This window comes from Topomyia yanbarensis, chromosome 2, assembly GCF_030247195.1.
Source record: "Topomyia yanbarensis strain Yona2022 chromosome 2, ASM3024719v1, whole genome shotgun sequence".
Taxonomy (NCBI): domain Eukaryota; kingdom Metazoa; phylum Arthropoda; class Insecta; order Diptera; family Culicidae; genus Topomyia; species Topomyia yanbarensis.
Genome location: NC_080671.1, coordinates 254,619,055 through 254,634,246, shown reverse-complemented (window position 1 = coordinate 254,634,246; position 15,192 = coordinate 254,619,055). Strand labels below are relative to the sequence as shown.

The 15,192-nt window shown below is 37.0% G+C and overlaps 1 protein-coding gene and 2 long non-coding RNA genes across 4 annotated transcripts; 2 read left to right on the top strand and 1 right to left on the bottom strand.

Annotated features, from left to right (window-relative positions):
* Positions 1–5,052: 5,052 nt before the first annotated feature.
* Positions 5,053–6,078, bottom strand: LOC131683079 (uncharacterized). Its single transcript, XR_009304350.1, has 3 exons — positions 6,000–6,078; positions 5,546–5,940; positions 5,053–5,485 (listed from the first exon to the last, which is right to left on the bottom strand). It is a non-coding gene; the product is annotated as an uncharacterized LOC131683079 (long non-coding RNA).
* A 3,151-nt stretch (positions 6,079–9,229) lies between these two features.
* Positions 9,230–10,206, top strand: LOC131683078 (uncharacterized). The gene is made up of 3 exons (XR_009304349.1): positions 9,230–9,649; positions 9,749–9,856; positions 9,928–10,206. It is a non-coding gene; the product is annotated as an uncharacterized LOC131683078 (long non-coding RNA).
* Positions 10,207–10,211: 5 nt separating this feature from the next.
* LOC131683074 (DEAD-box helicase Dbp80-like) lies at positions 10,212–13,232 on the top strand. 2 transcript variants are annotated; one of them, XM_058964898.1, is made up of 5 exons: positions 10,212–10,229; positions 10,310–10,536; positions 10,839–11,829; positions 11,892–12,005; positions 12,065–13,232. In XM_058964898.1, the coding sequence occupies exons 3-5, from the start codon at positions 11,700–11,702 to the stop codon at positions 12,094–12,096; spliced, it is 276 nt and encodes a 91-aa protein (XP_058820881.1). In that variant the 5' UTR covers positions 10,212–10,229; positions 10,310–10,536; positions 10,839–11,699; the 3' UTR covers positions 12,097–13,232. The 2 variants fall into 2 exon arrangements, with proteins under 2 accessions (XP_058820881.1, XP_058820882.1); XM_058964899.1 differs by lacking the exon at positions 10,212–10,229 and having other exon boundaries at positions 10,267–10,536; positions 10,839–11,604; positions 11,667–11,829.
* Positions 13,233–15,192: the final 1,960 nt, after the last annotated feature.

Genomic DNA, 15,192 nt, shown 5'->3' with positions numbered 1-15,192 from the left:
GTAATGTGCGAAAATTGCAAGAAGCTTCCTTGCATGCAATGCAAGAAACAGAAAAACCGAATTTTGCCTATGTATTAGCGATGTATGTGTATTGGTGACCAATATGCGTTAGAAAAAAAGACTGTTGGCATTGAAAAATGAATCCTGCACAAACAGATCGCTAAGCAATTCTTTATCCACCCAACCATACTACCAGATAGTAATAAGTGGATAAAAGCCATATATAAACACTTAGATGATTTCACGATTAATGAAAAAAGTAAAACAAGCAGCCAGATTTGAACTCAGGCCTTTCCGCATCATAGCGCTAACTATAAGCACTGATCTGTCCTTACACATAAGAACAGGACGTTAAAACTCTTACAGTTGTCACATCCGCAATTTGATGCCGTCTCGTATGTAATGAATAAACCACAAAACTGCGTTTGATGATGTTGGTGAGGAATGAATAAAAAGTAGACGGAAAATAAAAACTCGCCGTGCGTTGCTATACCAACCAGCATAGGCATGTGAATGTGGTGGTAATCCTTTGACAGTGTGTTGAAGAAACGTATGTACGTATAGCGAGGGATGAAGTGATTTTATATGCTTGCAACAATTGTAAGCGGCTTTAACTGCAAAATTGCAAGCGATGCTAACATTATTTGCAAGTGATTGTCGCTTGCAATAATTGCAAGAGATTTTTGTTTTGGGTGTACTTATCGTAGGTTTAGCTGTAGCAAAAGTTTTTCTTATATGAAAGGTTATACAGATAGTCTCCGAAATTATGTACTTTAACCAGGCCCGCTGAGGCATATGCCGCTATGCTGTTACAATGGGTTGTTTTGTTATTTACAAAGACAGATGGTTGTTTAAAAAAATGGCCTAACAGAGGGCTTGTTTATTCAGTTTATGTTAACGCTGTTAAGTAAGTTGCACTACACTGATGGACCGAGCTCAATACCGTGTTTCCAAGTATTTATATTTATTCTAAGTGTACAAAAAGTTGAAATTAAAATTCGATTTAAACCTTCAGGTAGTTCGATTAGCTGTATTTTGATTTTCTGATATAAAGAAAGGCTATGCAATCACTCTGGAAATCGACTTCCTAACCGAGGCCGTCAGTACTGAATCCCATATACTATTCGACTCATTTCGTCGAGATCGGGATGTCTGTGTGGATGTATTTGTGTATGTGTGTATGTATGTATGTGTTATATAATTTCACTCACTTTTCTCAGAGATAGCTGGGCCGATTTTAACAAATTTACGCTCAAAGGAAAAGTGTAATATAGGCTGCTGTTGAATTTTGTTTAGATCGGAATTTTAGTTCTGGTTTTAATACTCACCGAGAAAGCCATGGGCGACGCAGTGGAAGTGAGAACCTTGTGCCTGGAGACAACTATCCAACGAAAGGACCTGGATGAAGTATCCTCGGAAGAAGAGCTAAGAGAAGGCATGAAAGAACAGTGCACTATGGTCCCAAAGCTGTATTTAGGAAGACAAAGCTGTTTGCGCCCAAACCGTTGATTTTAGATATATAGTATCTTCGGAGAACTTTCTTAGAACTTTGTTGCCGATTTTTTTATATTAGTTAAATTAGGGTGGTCCTTGTGGTTTGGGTGTTCCAAGTATCAACTTTTTAGATGTGTTAAATTCAGCTACATAATGTTCTACAAAGTTATAAATTAAACAAATTGAAGCAACTTTTCTGAAGAAACTGTATGGCTATCTGTAATGGTTCATGCGTTATAATCTTTGCAATATTTAAGGTAGGGTGGCTCTTGAAAATTGGTTTTTTAATAATAAATTTTTATGTGTTTATTTCTCGTAAATACTTTGTTCTAGAGATTTTTAGAACATTTAGAATTGCACATTTTTGCCGAAGCAATAAAGTATCTATCTTTTATGTTTGGATAGTTACAGGAGAAAAATGAAAAGCGAAATAAATAACTCCAAGTAGCGGTATAGCCAAGGAGGCTTTGCGGTTCAACCACCCCCCCCCCCCCCCTTACCCAAAAAAATTAATTGGATCGAAGTTAAAAATTCATTTATGCAGACTGGTTTAATTCAATATTACAATGATAATTACCCGATCAGTACATTGATAACCTGCTGTTTTAAACATCATGAGGACCTTAGAAAAGCTGTGGGAATGCGATCCTGATCTGTAATTGGGTCATTAAGCTATATATAGTTTTCCGTTCCATTCGATAAATTTTAGGTCCAATATACATAATATAACATGATTTCAAAAAAAAATTCGTTGTAATACGTAAAAACGATTTTTTTGTTTTTTAAAATAAATCTAATGTAAACTTGGCAACCATACATAGGAAAACAGCGGTTGTTTACATCTGGCCTATCAGGACAACACCCAAAATGAAAAAAAACTATATGCAATGTATGGTGTTTATGTCAAATAAAAATAACCCTGTGGAAAAACCGAGAAAACTTGACTTATTTTTTTCTGACAGGGCATCATTTGTCGTGAAATTCGATATGTCAAACCCTTCCTATAGTGTCAAATCCAGACTGTCAACATATTTCTTTATTTTAAATTTTAATATTATTTTCACGTTTCCTGAGTTGGAAAAAAATATTGTTGCAATCACGAAAATCAGCTTTATCGATGTAAGTAATAAAAAACGACTTTTTTTTCTCATTTAATGACCCAATTGATCTATTGGTCTTGATCTTACAGTTGTCTAATATATCAAATACCTGCCTAAAAACATTCCAATAGAAACTCATTCCAGAGTTCTGAAATCAATCATAATCCTCAGATTTCCTATCATATTGAGTTCAGTTTTGAAGAGATGTATTGTAATATGGATTAGGGTCTTTTTAAATAGGAAGCGAAATTGAAATTGATTTAATGTCTATGAAACATAGACTGCTCAGCGAAAAATTGCAAAACTTTCAATATTAGCAAAATATTCAATATAGCAAAATCTTACAGAGAGTGGTCGCCATTGAAAGACAAGACATCTGTCCGACCAAAGGAAGTATCAATAACTAATATTTTTATATATTATAACTGTTCGAATGGAATAGAGGGAGAATATTCTTCTGTTTTAATTAGATGTGGCAGGTTCCAGATGGGGTTTCGCTAGAATGATTTTACCCATTTAGTCGGCCTTATTTTGACTATCCCAATAAGATTATTGGATCCGTAGTTTTAGGTTGGTGGCTGCGGTATATTCTCAGTTTTGTAAGTCGGTAGAACTCTGTAAATATTGCGCTTCCGTTTTTTAAGGCTTATTTATGCTTCAAATGAGTAATATATCTAAAATTTCTAGGCTCGTGGAATTCTGAAGTTCTTTTCTAAAATCCCAAATAGGGAATTACTAGATATCTGCTTAAACCTACGGAAGCCAAATTTTGTCTAGGCCTGATTTCTCTAAAATATACAAATTAGCTAAATTCTGAATCATGGGATGCTTAAATTTCTAATATATTATCTCATATTGGATTATACTTTTTGTTTCGTTTTGTAATATAACTATGAATCACGTTCAATTTAATTCTTAATTTTTTTGGTCGGCTTGAGACAATACTGATAAATAAATGCAAAAAACATAGTTTCCGTGTATTTTAATTATTAGTATGACGTAATTATAATATAATTGAACACAACAAATATACCCAGTCGTTTGTATCAAATCAAAAACGAACCCAATCATCTAAACACCGTGTCGGTCTTACCCCAACAGCGCACATTTTTGTTAAATACTCGATTTACAGTATTGAAATACTCAAACTTATCTTCAACATACATAAATAACGATATGGAGAGTAGAATAGAATGTGCGACAAAAAAACTGGTCATTTTTAAAGCTTTTGTGTTATTAAAACCTAAAAATGTATCAACTAAAAATAATATTCAAAAGCGCATCAACTTTGCTTTCGCTTGTTTTATTTATTTTGTTGACGTTTAATGAACCCATATGGCTTCAATGTGCCTAAAATAATCGTACTAATAATATCCTGTCATTATTGTATGGTTTAAAATTTGACAACTGGGAAAAGTCGTGGGGTGTCGGGCTTACCCCCAGTTCCCCTACATCAACCCTAATATGCAATAACCGTATTTAATAAAAACTAGTCTTTTCACTGTTTTAGTTTGAAATGAGTTTGAATTTTAAACTACTTTAAAATTGAAACTAATTTAAAATTACTTATCAAGTTAAAAAATTTCGGTGTAGTCAGGACCTCTAAGTTGCGCTAAAACACGAGAATTCCACTGCTTTCAGAGAATTTGTGTTATTATCTTGGTTCTTAACAACGAATCAAAGCTATTGATGCCAATTTGTACGCATTCCATTGATTGGTCGATTAATTAATGAATTAGTGAGGCACCCTCCTTAGTGAAAAATGGGTACATCACCCTAGTTTGGACAAATGGCAAACTGAACTCGTAGGGGTTTTGCAACTTTCTCACTGATTTTAACGTCGTATAATTGCCTCCAAGGCAAGGCCGTTGCAACGATGGCCTGATTCTAACCGAAATATGTTTTTATGAAAATTCTCGTACACGAATGTCCTTTGTCTTTATAATTATGAAGTTTAGAGGGAAATATGGTTTGATGCAATAAACTTATCATGAGACAAAGCGCCACAAGGGAGAATGGCAATGTTTAAAACATTAAAAAAGCGGATATATTCTTGCAAGACTAAATATTATTCAGTACAGGGACCAAATAATTTGCACACAATTTGATTTTGGAATCATATTCATATAAGGAAACGCTTACGCATGAATTAAAAATTGGCTGCTCTCTTTAAATGCAAGTAATGCATGACATGAGCCGCTACCCCCTGTCGTCCCGCATCATCGCAAAATACAGAACTCCCCCTCCCCCATAAAATGCTACGTCATTTATGGATGGACCCCTATTCGAACTAATGCTAAATATAACGATCTTATTTTTTCTGTAATGATTTGTTGATACTCTATCGACCCAGCGTATGATATTTCAGACGTTAGTTTTTCTCGCAACAAAACATTTCAAACTGTGACCACTATTATTTTGTTTTTCCCACACTTATTTGGACATAATATGAGGGCTCCAAATAAATCAAGGATGTGCAATATAATCACTGCGATTACGGTACAGAAAAAAAAACTAATGCAAATAAATTTTAGGTTTATTAAAACACAGCATTCGACTGACATAAAATTCTTCTGGTGACATAACTCGCAAAACCACCAATCGATCTTCCGTTTTCAACTTTTCCGATGTAGAGCTCACTAAAAGTCATACATTAGTTGCAACGCCATCTATCATGCATACTTCTTTCGGTATCTAGGAGACGGAATAACTGTTGGTCGACCGATAAAGTCCGAACTTGCCTCATCCGTTAGAGTTGTTTGGCTGGTGCTTTAGCTTGCAATATACTGCAAATTCGTCTGGCGTGCAGAATTGTTCCGGAATGAAACGAATGTCTTACCACAGGATCAATGAACAGTAACCAGTGTCTACCAAGCCAATCACACAATGGTCTGCAATTTTGAAATAATTTGGGAAGTTTGGCTACGACTACGAGTCATAATATTACTTACCTTCGACACCGTTGCAGTACTCGCTAAGCTCACGTTTCGTTTGATTATATTGTTCCTTGCAACTTTTACCATGCTTAAACCGACAGGATATCCGTAACGATCCGTTGTTGGATGTGCCAGATACCGTTGGCTTTCTGTCATCCGGTATCTTGGCTGACTTACTTTTATCCTGACACAGTACATTCAGCCGGTCTGGTTTAGGATGTATAATTTATCGGAAGCAATATACAGGTGACGTGTACCTTCTAGCTGAATTTGAAGTATTGGTATTTATAGCCAGTACTAGGAGCCGAACTGGTGGAACAGTGCAGAAACAACCGACCGTTTGTTTCTTGATTCTGTTTGATGAAGTGTATTTTTCATAGTGCTGGTAATTGTTACCATATCGGGAAAGCCTGTGAAAAATAAAGATAGCTTGGATTGAGAAGATTTAATCACGATTTTATTTGCTTACCCGTAGCTTTAGGAGGAATTAACGCCACGACGAAAACGCAGATCTGCAGATGTATGACAGCCCGAGCTGCCAGGTCTGTTTGCGAAACAGTTCGCAGTGGAAGTAGAAAAGATCTGAATTTATTTTTGGGTACGTTGTTTGTGCGGAATATCATACGATATATAATATTAGAGAAGTTATCTAAATTGACGTTCGCCACTATTTTATTGTACATCGGTGCGACATTGGTTATTACGATTATGTTTGCTGTATCAAAAAATGATTGAAAACATCTGTGAAACCAGAAAAGAACCCGTGCAGGTGGCAGCCCGGGTAGGGGGAAATTTCAATTCTCTTTGCCGCTCAAAGGTGAGAGGATATGAGTGTCGCTGCTCTCCAACATGAAATGTTGCATCTGATTTTTTGTATCACAACAGAGCGAAAGTATTTTCTTACGCTCAAAAAAATAACTCGGCGGCCATGTTTAACTCAACAATTTGGTCATCGATGACCAATTGTTGAGCAATGTTGAATTTCGAAACACGCCTACTGTATTCAAATGGGTGGGATGAATATAGGAGCTAAGATGAATAAGGGCACAGTAACCCTCGGTGAACACTGAAACATAACGTGAATTATGCAATGTATGACCTCCGATCGGCCTGTTTTCGGTAGAATTATGTTTAGTATGCCTGAAAATGACAAATAAAGCTTCTGAATCTAACGGCAGAAAACGCATTTTAAAAGTAGACTCGCAACACAAAAGTTTTTATGTTAGTAAAATATTGAATAGTGATATAATTATTATTCTGAGAAACCAATGAAATATTATTTTATCATTAGCTTGAAATACCAAAAATTTTCATATTCCAAAAGCTGCACATACAGAGCATGAAATGTACTGAATTGGTGTAATATTTTTATTTTTTTCATTTCCTGCCTTGGGCTGATGCTTCGGAGGGTCGCTAATAGGAACAATTTTATATGTCAATAGGATCATAGCACTAGCCGCCCCTAAATACGGCTTTCCCTTCCCCCACTAACATGTGACATGTAATATAAAAAAAATGAATTATCGGCCTCGTTAAGCTACAGCATTTGGGCCTAAATAAACGTATTTTAAGATATAGCACTAGCCATGTGGCTAAGCAAAGCTGCGAACAATAATGTCCAATTTTGCTACAAAATGTAATATCGCGGGTATTATAAATTTGATTTGTTTTATTCATTTGGTTATTATAATAGGGTAAAGAGCCTATTTTCTCATTTGAAACTGTTTACAACTAATTGGAATATAATTAAATTTTATTTTTTAATTCTAATGCAACACCAGCTTAAACATTTTGTCTCCATTGTATTGTGAAAAGCCATAGTTCACGAACTGGTTTATACCGCAGGTAGGGTAGCGAATTCTTCCTTGAATCTGTCCTTTACATGTATATCCTTGGTATGCGTTGGCGTATATGCTCACAAAATGGTACCAGTAATAAAAAAGGAAGTAAAGAAAAATGCATATACAAATTCAAAAAATCATACTTATACATATTGGCTCGCTCTTCATCGTAACTGAATATTGCGAATTTTTTCTTAAATCTACATTGCGACTTTTCAGCCATGCGCCACAAGGCCGTACGTTGAATTACGCGCCCATCTAATTTGCATCAGTGCGAGATAGACAATACTCGAATAAGCAAATTTTTAGATGTAAGAAAGTTTGCAAGTTTATGTTTAGTTTTGGTACCTCGAATTTAACTGCCTTTAGCGCGTTTAGAATCGTGCTAGCACCGGCAAGTGCCCTCTAGCTGTTATAATATCTAGTCCCATTCTAGCAACCAGACTCTTTGTCGCATGGCAGTGCATGTGTTCGGCTTCGTAACTATTTTTGTTCCATTTTCTTATACAGCCGCTCTCTCGTATGTTCATGTGTTCGGTTAGGGTTGCACTTGTGTTTCTTTCCAGTTTGTACATGATGGTGCATCCATAGGTTCCGCTGCCGTTCAGGGGAAATGTCGGCATCGCAATTGTATTGATGTTGAAATCGATGTATCCGAACATGTTTGGCTGAGTTTAATGGTGAAATCGATTTCCATAGAGCTCGCATCTTTGCAGCTGCGTGGAATCAATAGGTTAAGTATAGGGCAGATGTGAGTTACTTTTCGGTTCCTTACTTTTTCTTGCTGAAAACAAAATAAAAACAAACATAAGCGAACAATAAAATAATAGACGAATATTAGAAAACGTTTTTTCCAGAACACGGAGAAACTGAAAGTACTCCGGAGCAAACAGGGAAAAAATCGTACCTGTATTCTCTTCTCATTTTTCTTCTTCGTGTAGCAGACCGGAATAAAAAAGAGCAAGTATTTGTTGCTCCGAAACACTTCCGTGTACTGGAACAAACCTTTTGAGTAAGACATAAGAGGCGGAGGAGGTTTGTCAGCTCAACCCAGTAAGTTCAGTCCAAAAATTAACCGGAATTTTGGCTAAATCTAGTTAGCGTCCGACTCTCGTTATACAACTGATTCTCATTACAATCGGCTGTCACTGGAGCCGGATACTAGCTAGAGCTAGCCAAAATTTCAGCTAAATTTTACTGAGAACATTTGTCCCGGAACTACGTCAATAAAAATTTTAATATGAATGCGTCGTTAGGTTCCTTCTTCACAAAAATTTTGCCATACACGGTAAGTTCGTACAACCTCTCACACGAATGTGTTTTCCAATATCACCAGTATGGTAAATACATGACCGCAAATATTATACCGGAAAGGCAATTCGTACTACACTCGGCTAGGAACTTCTCAAAAGAAAAGCAAGGATTCACTTGTGTAAACCTACTTCTGATGAAGAGCGAAACGTTAGCACAACGGTTAAGACAGATTCTCAGCCAATATTGTTGTGCTCTTGTGTGGGCGCTCACTAATGTGAAATATGATGTAACCGTGCATCAAACTTCCTGCAAAACCTCAGACATCATAACTGTAACCATTCTCCGGGATATACTCGGGCGTGTTTGCCAGGAAGACACCTGGAGAAACCGTTTAGCAACTCACAAGCTTGTTTTATGTACACCGTTTTTCAATTTTAAAATATCAACATGAAAAATAAATAAACAAACAACAGCTGATAACGATTTTCAGCTGTCAAAAGCGACATCTAATGGCAAACGCACAGACTAGTTTTCGCGAGCAAATGTCAAAATTCCGCACGGAAGAAGGAAAAATATTTCGCGACCTCATTTCGCAAGAGGTGCATACTTAGCTTTAAGCTAAGTATGCACCTCTTGCGAAATGAAATTTCCTATACAAAACCTATGCATAAAAAACGTCGCGAAATGTTCGCGAAAAATTTTTTCGTTTCCATTTCGTAAGCGGTACGCAGCTCTCGCGAAAACGATAACGAAAAATGTAGTTAGCTGAGACACGGTTCGACAAACGATAAGTTTCATAATACTTCCGCGAGACAGCGCTGCTTTCTATTCGCTGTCACCAAGGCAAACTTTTTCCTTGCGAAATAATGGTCAGCGGTATTATTTCGCACGGAGGCTCGCGAAATTTTGACAGGTTGCAATGAAAAAATATAAGAAAACACAAGATTGGTAATTTTTTGTATTTTTTTCATCGCAACCTGTCAAAATTTCGTTGTTTAGAAATTCAATATTTCGAATTTGAATGGTAAGTTTAAAAATATTACTGTAATGTAATACCCTATTCTTCTTTAAAAAGCTCGAGTTCACTCATTTACGGATATTTTTTTATTGTCATTTTTTTCAGATCGAACACCAACAACATAATATGGTAATCACCCAGCAAGAGAACGCAGTGATAATGGGCCAACAGAAACCACAACATCAAGATGCTCGGAAAGGACTTTCTCTTTCGGTATGTATTTACCAGTAGCATCCCCCTCCAAACATTCCTTTGCATATCTAGATGTCCTTATCAATTCCCAGAACAAACAATGGCACGTCATGTTCAATCGGCTAACCGTTTGGAATAAGCGCTTATCATCGGTTTCATGGCAGGGAAGTGAGCAGGTAAAAGAAGGCATCGTTTTTTCCGCAAGGTCGCTCTGGTCAAAATTTCAGCGGATTGCAAGGAATAAACCACCCGAGGGACAGTACCCGTGCTGATTCAGGACGATTACCCATACTTTGTACCTTGCTATTGAATTTTAATACCCGATCGAAACGATGGCAAGCGCTGCCGATAACTGGGTCAAAAAGACAACGGATAAAAGAAATTTCTGCACTCGGTAAGTGTTTTTTTCGTAATAACCTATTTTTGAAGCGATCATTGGGATGGGATTTGAATTTTTCTTTTCAATACAAATAGGTTAGCGAACTGAGTACATATCACCAAGGATAAGGATTCAGAGCCGGCGGCTGGCAAGAAAGAGAATGCGGAAAAACCTAGTCCACCGGCAGTAGGACCAAAGCTGCACCTGATGTTTGGAGTTCGGTAGCTTCGGAAATTCTAACTCTAGCAGCTCCTGAAGAAAAACAAGCTGCAAGAGAAAATGGAGAAACAGCTTCCTCCGCGGAAGATGCAGAGGCATTCAAGTAAGTCGAAATCTGCAGAAAATTTTGATTAGGACATAAGGAACATTGAGAGCCTCTCTTTGTTTGCTTTCTCTTTCGGTTATGACGTCACTATAACACTTTGCACTAATTTTCGAGTACATAGCCGATGGTTTTTACTAAAATATTAGGCAAAGAGTTGAGTACTAAATATTGAAACGACCGAGTAATAAACAGAAGAGAAAGACCCCAAAGAGAATCTCATTGTTGCTTACGTCCTATTCTAAATTTTCTCCCGAAATATTTAGTATCAGCTTTAAAATTATCCATGACTAATCTTTTAGCCCGGCGGATGCAAGTTTGCTAATGAAGGATGTTCGCTAAGATCTAGTAGAATCAAAGCTGGATCTGAAGGTGCATCGGAAGGATTCTTCTTCGTCGGTTGGTTGGTTAAAACTTTCGAAGCTTTGCACATGAAGCCGGAATTACTTCAGGGAGTCTATGCGATGGGTTTCAACGCCCCTTCCAAGATTCAGGAGATGGCTCTACCTACTCTGTTGGCCGGTCCGCCAGGGAATATAATCGCCCAGTCAGTCGGGAACAGGAAAAACCGCTGCCTTCGTGCTGGCAACGCTCAGTTGAGTCCATCAGTTAAAAAACTATGTGCAGGTGATTTGCCTTTCCCCCACGTATGAGCTGGCAATTCAGAAGGGGGAAGTAGCTGCCAAAATGGCAAAGTTTTGTCCTGAAATCAAACTTCCTTACGCCGTTCGCGGTGAGGAGACCGTCAAAGGGGCGAAGCTGACTAATCATATCATCATCGGAACACTCGGCAAGCTAATGGACTGGGGTATAAAGTTCAGGACGTACGACCTAGTTTTCCCTTTTTGTACTGGACGAGGCGGGTGTTATGGTCGGTGTTCTTCTTGGCCACGTACGAGCGCGAGGTGATAGTTTGCCGAGTACATCCTACCCAATCCGATCGTCATTTGGCAGGCGCGGGAGCAAGAATCTCTCGATAACATCAAACAGTACTACGTCAAGTTCCGCAACCAGGACGAGAAATTGTGTGATTACCGTCGGACAAGCGATCATTTTCTGTCATATGATGTATAGGACAGTTGCAAACTCCAAGTAAACTTATTTTCAGAACTGTTAATCCATCGAAACAGGTACGCAAAACGGCCGGTTGGTTGACCGGCAGGATGTCCCAGGATGGTCACTCGGTAGCGGTACTGTCCGGTGATCTAACGGTGGAGCAACGGTTGGACGCCCTTGATCGATTCCGAACCAGACTAGAGAAGGTACAGATTATAACGAACGTTTTGTCCAGGGGTAAGTTCCACCACTTGATTCTGGCTACAGCACCAGGTTACGGAGAGATTCTTTCATCTTAGGTATCGACGTCGAACAGGTGACCATTGTCGTCAACTTCGACTTGCCGATGGATCAGCAGGGACGAGCCGATTGCGAAACGTATCTACATCGAATTAGACGCACCGGTAGATTCGGTAAGTGTGACTCATTCTTGTGATCCTATAGATTGTATTTCTTCCCACTTCTTTAACAGAACGGAATCACCATCAACCTAGTGGGCAGTGATCGATGCATGATGATTTGCAGATCAATTGAAAAACACTTCCGGAAAAAGATTCAGTTGCACCGTAAAGTGTTTTCGACCAGCTACTAGTGAAAGGCGTAGGAGCTTTTTTGGGTGTTTTGATTCTGAATTTATAATTTTATTATTTTTTTTTTTTAATTTTTTTTTTCTTCCTTGACCTGACATAAGGTATACAAATGTAACTAACAGGGTATCGTAAGCTAATAAATTTACAATTACAATTACAATTTAGCTCTACCCAGTTCTATCCAAACATTTGAAAAGGGCCTAACTGCAAAATGTAACAAATGGAAATTTCATGTTTTCCATTAACAAATATCTACCCGAGCACGTACATAACGCAACATTTGATTATGAAGAATTTTGATAGCGATTTTTCAACAATTTATAAAAGGGCATTTGTTAGAAATAGGATGTAATTCAAGGATTGTATAGCGCATGTTTAATGGTTATAACTTTCAGTTAAATGGACTTTTAAGAACCCGACTTTGTTTTTTATTTTATTTTGTCGTTGAACGGCCAGTAGAGAAAGCGGTGGAAAAATTATCCGAAAGACTAACCTTGAAGCAGAAGATAAAAAATATTTTGCTCATTATCCTGTGAATCAAAATTCCAAGAAGACAAAACATAGCTATAAAACACAATAAGATATCTTAACTGATATATGCTTTGAAGCGATTCAAGGCGAAAGCGACTGGGTTTGAATTTAGTATATTTTTACATTTATTTATTCCTTCATTATTTACTTATATCAAGCAAACTTATTGAAAAGGTCCTATGTGCAAATGAGAGCCTCTCTTTGTTTACTTTCTCTTCCGCTAATAACTCGGTCGCATTTGCGTTTGCTGCTTAACTCTTTGCATAATATGCTAGTCAAAACCATGCTCTTCCAATATGTATTGGATCATTATTGGAAAGATTAATGGTAATGCCGTGATAATCGGAAGAGAAAGTAAACAAAGAGAGGCTCTCTTTTGCACATAGGTCCATTTCAAAAAGTACGCGAGATATGTTCATTTATTTCTGGGGAAAATTTTCATTAGGTCGTATCGTAAGTAACAATGTTATTCTTTTTATTTACTTTTTACTCTGTAATAAACCAAGCCGCTTAAACATTCGCCCCTTCGTTCTTTGCATAATATGCTAGACGAAACCTTCGTCCCTCGATATGTGCTGAAACATATGTGAAATGTTTATGTTAATGCCTATGAACCGAGAAACTATTCATTAATTTATTTACCAATTTAATTATTTATTGATGTATTAATTTCTCTATATATTTATTTATTGTTCATTTATATTTTATCAGTGTAGATGTCTCGCAATCCTTTCTGATTATTTAGGTTAAATTTTTCTTAGGCGGATCTGACAGCGCAAAATTTTAAAAAAATATGATTTTTATTTTTGGATAAAAATCTGATTTTTATTAGTGGATAGGGATCCACTAAGACAAGAAATATATGCCCAAGAAAGGATTTACTCGAATTCAACTTGGTTCGACTGCTAGAGCCCATCAAACTACCAACTATCAATTTTCATATGAGGGGGCTGATAAAATCGGGTCTTCAGTGTATTTAATATTTTATGTTTTTTATTTTATATTTAATATTTATTGTTGAATATTTAACATTTGATATTTAATATATAAAATGTAATATTCAATGTTTAATATTCATATTCAATGCGTGATATTTAGTATTTAATGATCAATGTTTTATATTTGATATACATACAATACTCAATGATGATGAATGCTCTACTAGACTCGTCACACAAAAGTCACATAAATGCGCGCATCACATAGTAACGCTTGAGAACTTCGCGATAATACAAACCCGGTCGCAAACGTGATCATTCACATACACCGGCACCCACCGTCTAGCATACACAAAAGCAGCCTGGTGATTAAGTAAACGTGCTATAGCACATACGGTATTCTTGAAGTACAGCAGTTGTTGATCCGATTGGTTGACGATTCGTTTGACCTTCAGTTTCGTTAAGTGACCAATTTAGTTATATAATATAATCCAGTAATTTGGAATCACGATTCAGACCATGGAACACTTTCCCACCTTCTCTAGTGTTTCATGCAATAAGAATTACCACGAATTACTTATGGCAATAAATTTGAATTACGATTCTCACAATTGTTATACAAAAATAGCTTTGTATCCGTACTGATTATTGGTAGCATTCCCTGAGACTTCCAGAACCTTTAGTAGTAGCCATTGTTATCATAATCGATTTTTAACGTCAGCCAAAGTTTAAAGCCTAGGGTTTGGTTCGACCTGAAACCGATTGAGTCGGAGTCGGTTGTTATATTTGCGCTGGAATCCATTCCGGATTCCGAAACGTGTTTCGAATGGTAGTTTCCCCGAGACTTGTGAAAGCGGTAAAGGCGGCCAAGGCAATCAGATTTGCTTCTTAATGGTCAAACGCCGATTTAGACTTACGATTCGAACAATTACAATAGATTTGGTTTGAGCGAATTTCGATCATTTCTCTGAGTCTTCTAGAACCGGTAGAAGTAGCCAATTTAGATAGAAAATGGCCAGCCAATGATTTAAATTTCCGATTGCAGGAATTGTGCTGTCTAAATTGGTCAGACTGAACTTCCCCGAGACATCCGGAACCGTCACAAATAAGCATTATGATTAATCATGCTCGAAATATGATTCACGCTGAGTACGTCACTTCCCTGAGAGCTTCATGAATGGCAAATAGGTTTACAATTGTTACCGATTTCATACACATCCGTGATGAATTAATAAAATACATCATTTAAAACATTCAAATGACAACAGAAATATAAAAAAAATAAACAAACAACAGCTGATGTCGTTTTTCATGTTATCAAAAGCGACATCTAACAGCAAACACACAGACTAGTTTTCGCGAGCAAATGTCAAAATTCCGCACGGAAGAAGGAAAAATATTTCGCGACCTCATTTCGCAAGAGGTGCATACTAAGCTTTAGCAGTGAAAATGATATTTGTAGATATTTTCGTTATATTGCATTATTATTGAAAACTGATAAAAACACATACATGTAAACAATATTTGTCTATCTTTCCTGT